The following is a 12,808-nucleotide window of genomic DNA, read 5'->3' as shown; positions in this document are numbered from 1 at the left end:
AGTTCACCCATCAAACTCATATCGAATTCCTTATGCATGCAATCAGAAAACCACTTACACAAAGATTCATTAGAAGATCCAAATACTATATCATCAACATAAACTTGTACTAAAAGAAAGTTATCACGTTTATGAAAAATAAAGAGAGTTGGATCGAGTGTACCACGAATGAAATCATTGTTCACAAGAAACTGACTAAGACGTTCATACCAACAGCGAGGAGACTATCTCAATCCATAGACAGATTTCTTGAGCTTGTAAACATAGTTAGGGTACTTCTCATGAATAAAGCTTGGAGGCTGCTTCACGTAGACTTCTTCCTTAAGATAGCCATTTAGAAAAGTGCTCTTGACATCCATCTGATAGAGCTTGAACTTCTTGTGAGCTGCAAAAGCCATTAAGATTCGAATAGCTTCTAAACGAGCTACTGGAGCATATGTCTCATCGTAATCGATTCCTTCCTGCTGGTTGTATCCCTGAGCAACCAAACGGGCTTTATTTCGAATGATATTTCCATCTTCATCTTTCTTATTCTTGAAAACCCAACGAGTACCAATGATCTTGGCATCCTGAGGAGGTGGGATGAGTTCCCAAACATCACAACGCTCGAACTGGTTCAATTCCTCCTGCATTGCCACAGACCAGTGTTCGTCTGCAACTGCTTCTTGAGCATTCTTTGGTTCGAACTCAGCAACAAAAGCACAGAATGCACAAAGATTATGAAGTCTGCTTCGAGTAGAAATCCCTTGATCTAAATCAGTGAGAAGATTATCTGGTGGATGATTCTTCACAGTCCTAGAAGATTTAGGAAGTTAAATATTACTCATTTCTTCCTCATTAGAATTATCTTCCTGGAAATGAATTGGAGTTGTCTCATTCAAAAGAGACTGCCTCATTTCCGCTTGTGAAGATTTATCCGGATGAGTAACAGAATTCACATTTGAAATACTATCAGGAGTCTTTGGAGAGCCAGAAGATTCATCTGAAGCTTGAGTAGATCCTGAAGAATTATCAGAAGACTGAGATGGACCTGGAGAGTCTTGACTGCTTGATTTGTCAGAATGAGACTGACTCTTTTCAGAATGAGACTGTCTCATTTGGGAATGAGACGATAGATCCGCAGTGTCTTCATCAATTTGAGATATATTCCTTGAGGATTCATTGAACGCAATATTGATGGATTCTTCTACTTTGTTCTTGACAGAATTATAAACACGATAAGCTTTGCTTGTTGTAGAATATCCTAAGAAGATTCCTTCCGTAGATTTCGCATCGAACTTGCCTCGATTATTTTGAGTATCTAAAATAAAACACTTGGAACCAAATACTCGAAAATAACTAATGTTAGGAGTCCTTTTCTTAAGCAATTCATACGGAGTTTTAAGCAAAATAGGACGAATAAGTACTCTATTTAAAACATAACAGGAAGTGTGTACCGCTTCAGCCCAAAATTTTCTTGGAAGCTTACTCTCATGCAGTAGAGTTCTGGCAGTTTCCTGTAAAGTCCTGTTCTTGCGTTCTACTACTCCGTTCTGCTGAGGAGTTTGAGGAGCTGAGAATTCATGAGTGATTCCTCTCGATTTGCAGAAGGTTATGAAATCCTTCTCGAATTCACCTCCATAATCACTACGAATAGTCTTGAGCTTAAATGAATACTTAGTCTCAAGGTTAGTAATAAGATCCTTAAACTCAACAAATGCTTCATCCTTAGTTCATAAAAATAATACCCAAGTAAAACGAGAATAATCATCAACTATAACAAAGGCATAATTCTTACCTCCCAAGCTTACATACCTTTCTGGACCAAAAAGATCTAGATGAAGGAGCTGCAAAGGAACAGAAGTTGATACTTTATTCTTGGAAGTAAAGGAAGTTTTCACCTATTTTCCAAGTTGGCAAGCTGAACAAGGTTCTATTTTCTTGTATTTCAGCTTTGGTAGACCTCGAACCAGATCATGAGAAGATATCTTCCGAAGAAGATCCATGTGAACATGGCCTAGACGTCGATGCCAAAGATTCTGCTGATCTTGAACAGTAGCAAGAAAAATTTCCTCCTGCTGTTCATCAAAATCTAACACAAAAATATTTCCTTTCCTTTTGGCAACTAAAGCAAACTCGTTAGACTTAGTGTCAATATAACATACATCTTTATCGAACTTAACCTTATGACCAGCATCAGTAAGTTGACTTAAACTAATGAGATTATATTTCAAACCATCAACTAAACGAACATTAGAAATGGCAAACCTGTCATTACCAATGGTGCCTTTTCCAATAATTCTGACAGTGTTTGAATCTCCAAGAGTAACTAAGCCACCTTCCTTGGCAACTAGAGATAGAAACTTGGATTTATCACCTGTCATGTGACGTGAACAACCACTGTCGATGATCCATTTATTTCGCGGAACATGGACCTTTAAACAAACCTACAAGAATTGCTTTATCTCTTAGGTACCCACTTAACCTTGGGCCCTGGTTGGTTAGTATCACAAATCTTATATAAATGTCTATCTGATTTCTTAATCCACATCTGAACAATATTAACAGAAGTATTAGAAGATTTATATCTAGTAGACGATTCATAAGATGAGTTAGAGGAATGGCCCTTGATACCACATAATCTAGATTCAGATGTAGGGTGGTCGACTTTCCCACAATCTCGACATTTCTCATAAGGCATCTTATACTTCATAGGAGCTCGCTTGTAACCGCCTTGAAATGCACGTTTCTTGATTGACTCACATCCTAAACCTCCTTTATCAAGAGAAGATTTTTGTTCACCAAGAAGAGCATTCAAAGTTCCTTCTCCATGAAAACATTTAGCTAAATCCTTTTCAAGCTGTTCGACTTTCTGCTTTAATTCAGGAACCAGGGGATCAGGAGCACTGTCTTCTTTAACGGTTTCTGGATCAACAGATATTGACTCTTTCTTCAAGGCTTCAAGGCTTCAAGGCATACATCTTTCATCTCAATCTCATTTTTGAGATATAGATTTTCTTCAGTAAGTTTTGAAACCCTTTTAAGCAAGGATTTGTTCTCTGCAACCAAAGCTTCTTCCTTCATGAGGTCATCCATTTCACTAAGAACTTCACTTAATGCTTGTTTTAAATAAGCATTTTTTTTTTAACTTCTTAACCTGGACCTGCAAATTCAACATGGATGAAGATATATTTGAATTATACTTAATATTCTGTACCTCATCATAGTCACTGGAGTTGTCCTCTAGTCCAGCAAAGCAAAGTTGAGCAACTTCATCGTCTGAATCGATCTCCAGGTCAGATTCATCATCACTCCAAGTAATTAATGCCTTCTTTTTGTTCTTCAGCTTGTAGCAGTCCTTTTCGAAGTGCCCTTTCTTTCCACACTCAAAACAGGTATCCTTGCTTTGATTTGTTTTACTCTCTTTGTTCGGATTAGATTTGAAGTCCTTCTTTGGAAACTGTGACTTCATAGGTCATTTGGAAGCATTCCGTTTGGCAAGAAATTTATGAAACTTCTTTGTTAGAAGAGCAATCTCTTCATCAGAATCATCAGGAGACTCGTCTGCATCTGTATTAAGTACAAGAGTTTTCTTACGAGGAGCTTCATCTTCTTCATCATATCTGTGTAGCTGATTATCGAATTCTTCCAATTCACTGAACAGTGTTAGAGTGTCCATAGTCGAAAGTAGTGTTGAATCCTGCAGAATGGTAACCTTTGGAGCAAACTTCTTTGGCATTACTCTGAGGATTTTCCCATTGATCTCAGATTGAGGAATGATCCTTTCCAGAAGTGAGATAGAGTTCATCAATGTCAGAAACCTCCCTTGAGCATCTCGCACGCTTTCATCTCTTTCCAACCTGAAACCTTCATAGTCACTCATTAGCATACTTAATTTTACTTCACGTACCTTAGACATGCCTTCGTGGCTGACTTTGATCGTATCCCAGATCTGCTTGGCAGTAGTACATGCTGATACTTTTCTTAATTCTGTAGCTACCATGCCATTGAGAAATGAGTTCATAGCTTTAGCATTTGAGTTCATTGCATTCACTTCTTCAGGAGAAAGATCCTTGAGATATTTTGGCTTCCCTTCTTTCATAGGAATTGTAAAACCATTTTCTACAGCATCCCATTCGAAAGCATCACGCTGGAGAAAGATTTTCATCCAAAACTTCCAGTCATTGTAGTTTTCAGCACCATGAAGCAATGGTGGATAATTGTTTGAATACCTATCTGGTTGAGCCATGGATCGCTAGCAAAATAAACACTAAAAAAGAGAATTAAATGTACCTGCTCTGATACCAAATGAAATTCGATGGCTCAATAGATAAAATAATATTCTAACTGTCAAGGCAAATGGGACAGTCTCTTATGCAAATGGGACAGTCCCTTTACAAATGAGACAGGGTATGGGACAGTCTCTTTTAACTGCGGAAAGTAAAATACTGAAATATAAATGTAGTAATAAAGAAATCAAACAATGCAGAACACCAAGAGTTTTCACTTGGTTCGGCCCCTACACCTAGTCTATGGCCTACATCCAAGTCCCCATGCCAACTAGCATAGAGAATGTATTATATCCACTTAAAACAAAGTACTTACAAACTTTCCTTGATTACAATCTTGGCCCACTTGAAAGAAACCTTTCCCTAGCACACAGCTACCTAGCACAAAGCTACTTGGCCTTCCTGTTGTAATCAACCTCCCACAACCCGGGACAAGTGATATAATACACGATTCAAATACAATAATATAATGTGAAAGTTTACAACTCAAACTAGGTTTCTTGTTTTTCTGGATATATATATCTCGGGTATAGAACAAGAAAGTGATTTCAGATGATGAAGAAAAGACGTGAAAGTGTTTTCCACAAATCTGAAATGAAGAGTTGTATTTATAAGCAAAGTTCTAACAGATTTATTTTCAAATACAAGATAAGGTGGAAGATAAGTTTGTTTGAAAATATTTGAATGAAACTTTGAAACTAATCTGTTAGTACGTTGAAAAAGATAAATCAAGTAAAGATAAGGCTTGAGAGATTTTAAACTTGATTTATAAGATAGGGTTTGTTTGAGATAAGGTTTATCCAGATAAATAAGATTTACACAAAACCCTAACAAACCTAAACCTGAGAAATAGTCTCCTTGAAAATCTGAGCAAACTGCAATGCTTGAATCTCGGTTACTTGTATTCTGTTTATCTGCATTCTGGAAATCATCATAAACCTGAATGTCTAACAATTATACTTCTCTAATATTTAATATTCTCTTCTAAATCTCCATCTTTTTTCAAATTTTCATTTTGTGCTGGGGGTGTTGAAATTGGCATCTTTTGATATTATACTTCTTCAAGATATTAATGGCGTATTCTGTCTAATAGTAAAAAAAATTGAGTTTTGTATAGCAAAATTCATCTAGTCGTTAAACATTCGTTCCCAAGGTAAATTATATACAAGGAAGGTAAATTCATCTTTTAATTTAGTTTCCTAACGGGAATTCCACATCTCAAGTAAAACTCATGTCAGAGTATAAATTAATTTGATTATGTATAATTGCACTTGATCATTGAAGTTAATAGATTTTTCATTTATACCCTTGAACAATTTTTTTTACAATTCTGACCTTCAATTATAAAAAATGAACATTTTAATCAATTTATTAAAATTTTTAATATTCGAATTTTTATAATTTTTTTAAAAAAATAAATTTGAATATTACAAAAATTTGAATATTTTAATCCATTTATTAAATTTTTTAATTTTCGAATTTTTATATTTTAAAAAAATAAATTCATTTTTTTTAATATTCCCTTTCATAAAATATATATATTTGAATTAAAAAAAATTGTATTCGGTTTTTTTAAAAATATTATTCAATTTTTATAATATTTGAATTTTTTAAAAAATTATATTCGTATCAAAAATAAAAAAAATTCGAATTATTTTAAAAATTTGAATATTATAAAAATTCTAATATAATTTTTTTTTAAAATATCAAATATAATTTTTTAAAAATTCGAATATATATTTAAATTCAAATATTATAAAAAATTTAATATAATTTTTATAAAAATTATAAAAATTTGAATATTATAAAATTTTGAAAATAATTATAAAAATTTGAATACTAAATTTTTTAATAAATTGGTTAAAATGTTCAATTTTTACAACTAAAGGTCAGAATTGTAAAAAAAATTGTCCAGCGGTATACAATGAGCATCGGTATGGCAGTGTTATGAAAGAATAAAATTTAGTTGTTAGTTGTTACTGATATGTAGAACAATTACGTACAATGAACCTGCAAGCTTATATAGCAGGACTGATACATTCATGAGGCTATGACTATACCAATTGCTAACCAGGCCGGCCTTGGTATTCATGGGGCTTAAGTCGTTATCAGTTTACCGGCCCTAACATACGTATATCATGCTATTTCATAGATATTTATTTAAGGGAGTTGGAAATTTACGGGTCATTAAGTAGAGGCGGCCCTACACGTAAGGCTTACCCGGCTATAGTCAGGGCAACCCTTGTTGCTAACTATAATTTAGAAATCCTATGCTAGTACAACTAATAATAATGTCCTATGCATGTGGAACGCAAATTTGTTGCGGAAGTGTAGATTAGCTGAAAGTATGAGTATGATGCGGAGTAGCCACAGAGCTATTTGGAAGAGAAGTGTAGATTAGCTGTTTGGAAATCTCTGCTGACATTAGAAAATAATGCTAAGGAGCATTGGTAATGCTCTTTCAATTTAGTTATATTTAATCGGTTCTTCTTGTGATTACAATCTGCGATTAATACATATAAATCAAATAAGTGTGTGCGTGAGTAAACGAAATCAAACAGAGAAAGAAAGGATATAAAAAGAGGGAGATCCTCGAGTCCAGTTGAAACTGTCTCCTTAAAGTTATTTCGCCTCTTACCGTATGTGCGAGTCGATAGCCTCCCAGGATAAAACGAGGCAGCGGCGGCGTTACAGATAACGAGCACCTTCAGCGAGTTTGAACGGGTACGAAACTATCACCGAGAGAGAGGTAGGGTTTGTGTTTATGAGGACGGTTGTGGACTCTGAGTGAGTAAACCCTAAACCCTATAGCGACAATATATAGGCTTAGAGAAACGTGTGCACTACTTCTCTTATTTAATTAAACGCGTTAATTAAATTTAATTCGGGAGTCAATTATTATCCGTAATTGAATCGAATTATAACTGTCAAATCAATTCATATTCGTATTTATAAAATAAATACTGAATAATGAATATTTATTTAAGAGCCCAAGCCCAGTGAAAAATTAAATAAGCAAAACTAGTCTGTGATTATTCGGGTCAATTTTCTGCTACATTCGTGTCCGCACGTCGCACACGCGGGCAAGCCCGGAGGCTTCGCAAGCCTCGAATTACCCCTCGAAATCCCACAATTTGCACCTCATGCGCGCGCGTAGGAGATGGAGCAACACCTTACTAACACTTTTAAGTGTTGGAAAATGTAGGTATTGAGCCCCACATTGTCAAGTCATTTTGAGCCGTTCTTGAGTGGGTGTCGCTTGGAGTATGTTCTCCTCCGTGAGAGCTTTCCGAGACACTTTGAAACGCTCAAAATGGTTAAGTGATGAATGAGATACGATCATTCAAAGTTGGTCCCTCGAAGGTGGAATTGTAAATGTGAAAACTTGTATTCCACGTTGAAATGGAAAAGGGGTTTCCATATAAAGCACAAAACTAATATACTGAGACGACACTAGGCACTAGCTGGTGAATTATTTCTAGTTGCTCTGTGTCTTTCACATAAGACTCGTTCACCTTGGTCGCATATATCCGCCATATGCTTATTTAGTTATTTATCTCAATAGAAAGAAACCTAGATTTGCTAATAATTTTATAAGACGCAGGAGGTGTGTACTCTCGGCTCTGCCTTTTAAGGTTTACATTATGAATAACGATGTTGTTGAAGCTGTAGATGTGAAATTAAAACAACATGCTATGTTAGGGATTGTGCACACTAGTAAGGTTGAGATGTTGTGATTCTTTTGCTAGTGATATATTTTAACAGGGTGTTATGTGATGATTGAAATGCTCTGGCTATGCAATTTTTGAAATTTAGCCAATAGGAGAAAGGGTTGTGTGACATATATGTATTGAGTTGGGGACCATTTCAAAGATTTTTGTTGTGCTGTGCGCCTCTGCCTTACAATGTGGTCTTAAGGTTTGGAAGCACTTGAACATTGAGTTTGTTACCGTTTGAGTGGTGGGGCTGAATTGTAATGAAGAGTGTGATGTTGACAATGCAAAGAAAACAGGCTATATGCAATGCAGAATCATCCCTGGGCTGTTGTAGCAGATTTGTGGTAGTTCCTTGTCATGTATTTAATGTTTTGTGTTGTTACCTGGGTAAATATTGAATCATTTTGGTTGTGAAAATGTACTTACGTGTCTCAGGGAGCATAAGTTTTGGTTTGGCATGAATGAAATGATCTGAACATGCTTATACGAGTGGGCTGAATTTTGGAAAGCAACCTTTCCAGAACTTGAGCAGAAGTTTCGCGAGATCATATTGTAAGGTGCTATTTGACACGCTTTAAACCAAAATACTACCCTGCAAGGGTGAAGGGTGTTACGTTTACCACCGAGTAATAACTCAAAATCACCTTTTCTACTCGGGACATCGAGTCTCATACTGACAACTCAACATCGATGGAAAATTATTCATTTATTTTCGACTGTATGACGGGAATGACTCGATTCTCTTGGGACTAGCCAAAAAGCCAAAATTGTTGCAACTCAAATTCTACCAGTACAATGTTCACCCAGGAGCGGATTTGTGATAATTAACGACCCCCTGATCTCTGATAGTTAAAAGTTACAATCACGACTTGATTAGTCTTAGCTTAATTACCAACGTCTCTAAACTCTGTTCTTACAATTCCAGTAGAGAGATATTCATTGGCTACCCCCCTCCACCTCCCTTTTATCACATCAAACAAACACAAAGTTGTCATGTAGGTGTTTGAGCTCTTGGCTCTGGATGTATGACTTCTCTTATTGGTATGCCTCAGTTTACTTAAAATAAATTGTCGTCATTCAATTTTATGACAATTTGATAATAATCATTTGATGAAAACTTTTTTAAATGGATTTTCAAATTTTTTATCAGATTGGTTAGTTCCAGTTATCGAAATTAAAATCTGAAATCTCTAATTTGTGGTCCATACAAGCAACAAGTAACAAAAATAAAAATGATAAATTACATGTGATTAATATTTTCGAATAAAATTTGTTTCTAATACTTTTTGAATGTTAAATGAACATTTTTGTTTGTTTGAAGTTAGTAACTATTTGTGTGTATCGGTTTGTATAATTTATTTCTTCTTTTACATATTTTTATTTACACAAATAAGGAGAGAGGTCGGTATTAGGCCTGTTAATGGAGCGAAAATCCGATCCGACCCAATCCGATTCGAGGCCATTTTAGTGGATATAGATCGACCTATTAAAAATCCGATCCGAGATCCGATCCGATAAGAAAAATCCGATTATAAATGGAGCGAATATGGATTTAGGTCGATTCAATCCGTTAATAACCCGATCCGGTTTATATATATAATGTAATAAAAATATTTTTTAATAATTCTAATTTTAAACGTATTATCCTCGAGTGAAGTCCCATTATCTATATTTCATTCGGTTCAGTCTCTGTAATCTAGTCCATTTCTATAACTCTAGTTCTTTTACCTTTAAAGCCGCATAAACCAAGTCTCAATTCATATAACACTTTTATTTCTTAGTCAAGTAATGTTATTCTCGAGTCAAGTCCCATTATCCTCGAGTCAAGTCCCATTATCTATATTTCGTTCGATTCGATCTCCATAGTCTAGTCCATTTCTATAACCCCAGTTCTTTTACCTTTTAGAGCCGCATAACCAAACTCTCAATTCATATAAAATTTTTATTTTGCAAAACCAATTTTTTTCATTGTTAGAATTAAAATACTGTACAACCCAATAGTTTGTTTGTTTCAAAAAGCGATTTTTAGTTCGCAATTTATCTTTTGACTTCGTTAATTCTACTTTTATTTTAATATTTTTCGAAATTGTTAATTTTAAAAAGATTGTGTAATAATTGAAGTTAAAAAATAAATATACATAAATGGAGCGGATATCCGATCCGAAATCCGTAATTCGAACGGATCCGGATATGGATCGACATATAAAAAATTCGGAGCCGATCCGATCTGAATCTGAATCCGAAAAAATAAATGGATATGGATATGGATTTAGGCCGATCCGATCCAAACCCGATCCATTAACATGCCTAGTCGGTATCCCCTTCTCTTTTCACAATAAGGGTAAGGGCGTCATACCCTGTGCAAATTGAAGAAATGCCTAAATTTTCCTGTTATTTGACACTTCATCACAATAATTAAGTATATACTCCATCGCAAGTTATTTTTATTAATTGACTTTATCAATTTACCCAACAGTCATCAAGAATATAAATAATAATCTCTTTGTTCTTTTATTCTACAATTTAACTCTTGCACATATCGATATGTTTGGATCGGATATTTAATAATATTTTTTAATATTTTTCTTTTATAAATTAAAATATTTGTTATCTATAAAAAGTTAAACATTAATTTTTTAATTATCTGATCAAGATATATTAAAATATGTGTAAAAGTCAAAAAGTCAAACAAAAAGGAAGAAGGAGTACAATATTTATTTAAAATATCCAATAATATGTGATTAATTTATAAGTAAAAAGTACTCCTCTGTCCCTCTGTTTTCTTAACATTACCTTTTAGCACAAAGACCAATGACAATGAATATAATATACAAGTTGCTAATATCAATTAATATTTAAAGAAAAAACTGTAGATGACAATGACATTAAATAAACTTTACAATAGATTAAGTATGGAGGGAAAGGAGATTACTACCGCCAGATAAATCATAAAAGATGATTACAAAATTTTGGGGTTGCCTCCAGTTGCACCCATTGCTTTATAAATATACAATTTGACATATACTTGTTCCAAAACTACTTTACAAAGTACTTTACACAAAAATGAAAAGTGGATCTAATTTTTCAGAGTTAGGGGATGTCCAAAATGGTGAGCACTTCAGTACTTCTTCAATATCAGCATCTGGTCAAAGCACTACAAAAAGGAAAAGGTTAACAAATTCAAATAAAAGTGATATTGTACACATGCTATCTCTGGATTTTAACAATAACAAGCTCAAGAGTGGATCAATTAACACCATTGTCACTGATTATGGGGTCAGCAGGATAACAATCAGCAAGATATGGAAAGATGTTGGCCAAGCTATTAAAGATGGAAAGGAGTTACCTAATGTGGACAGAAAATTTAAAGGTGGGAACATGAAATATATTTTCAATTTGGAAAAGGTAAGATCCATTCCTTTGCATCTAAGAACAAATATTAGGACACTAGCTTGTCAATTGAAGGTTGGTAAATCAACGGTGCATAGAATGATCCAAAAAGACAGAATTAAGTCCCATTCCAATGCTTTAAAGCCTTATTTAACACCTCTAAATATGCAAGCTAGGGTGATATTTTGTCTAAAACATATTGAAAGTTCTACACTTCGTACAAACCCAACGTATATAGGAATGTTTTCTATAGTTCATATAGATGAGAAATGGTTTTATATGACTAGAACTTCACAAAAGTACTACCTATTGCCTAATGAACCTGAACCACATAGAACTTGTAAGTCCAAAATATTTATAACCAAAGTTATGTTTATGAGTGCTGTGGCTAGGTCTAGGTTTGACAAAAATGGAAATTGTATTTTTGATGGAAAAATAGGTATATTTTCTTTCACTAAAGAAGAAGCAGCTGTTAGAACAAGTAAGAATAGAGCAAAGGGGGTTATGGAACTCAAACCGATAGAAAATATCAATAAAGTTATGGTTAAACAATGTATAATCGAGAAAATTCTCCCGGCTATTAAAGAAAAATGGCCACAAGAAAATAATAAACATATCATTATACAACAAGATAATGCTAGTTCTCATATCAATGGCGACGATATAGAGTTTATGGATGCGGCAAAATCAGATGGGTTTAACGTAACATTGACTAATCAACCGGCTAATAGTCCGGATTTGAATATCAATGATCTAGGTTTCTTTAGAATCATACAAGGATTACAACACGAAAAAGCCCCTAAAACAGTCCGGGAGCTAGTTGATGCAGTGAATGAAGCATATAAAGAAGTAGAACCTTCTACTTTAAATTACGTGTGGTTATCCCTACAAAATTGTATGACTGATATATTGAAAAATGGTGGCAATAAAAATTATAAGCTCCCTCATATAGGGAAGAAAAGGCTCGAGCGACTTGGCCAATTACCAAGTCAAATGACAGCTCCACTGGATGTTGTGGAGAAGGCTTTAAACGGGACAACCTAGGACTGGACAGGACTTTTGCATCATCTGTTTAATCTACTATCTTTTCTCCTTGTCTTTCAAGTGTAATTCCTTCAGCTTTTGCTTAAGCTGTTTCTGAGTCACTAAACCAATATTTACTAATCTTGTGTGAACCTGCTCACTCTTATCAGTATTTAAGTTTGATTTAGGTGTTGAGGTTGAACCTACCTCATTAACTGACTTAACAACATTAACACTTGAATTAAACCTAATGGGTTTCAACTGAACCTTGTTCAGTTTATCCTTAGTATCAATATTTACTGGTTTGGTTTTCTCAGTTTCTTTTCCATTTTTCTTATCAAAATTAGATCTATTTGCATATCATAATCCTGATCCCCAAGAGCCCTTTTCTAAAATTTCCTGAGTTATTTT

At 34.4% G+C, this 12,808-nt stretch overlaps 1 protein-coding gene across 1 annotated transcript; it reads left to right on the top strand.

Moving 5' to 3' along the window:
- The first annotated feature begins 11,047 nt into the window (after positions 1-11,047).
- On the top strand, positions 11,048-12,418 carry LOC141660192 (uncharacterized). The gene has a single exon (XM_074467157.1). It carries the CDS (start codon positions 11,048-11,050, stop codon positions 12,416-12,418), a length of 1,371 nt encoding a protein of 456 aa, XP_074323258.1.
- Positions 12,419-12,808: the final 390 nt, after the last annotated feature.

The sequence above is a fragment of the Apium graveolens genome, chromosome 5, assembly GCF_009905375.1.
Source record: "Apium graveolens cultivar Ventura chromosome 5, ASM990537v1, whole genome shotgun sequence".
Lineage (NCBI taxonomy): Eukaryota > Viridiplantae > Streptophyta > Magnoliopsida > Apiales > Apiaceae > Apium > Apium graveolens.
Note: the sequence above shows the minus strand (reverse complement) of the source record. Positions and strands in the feature narration are given on the sequence as shown.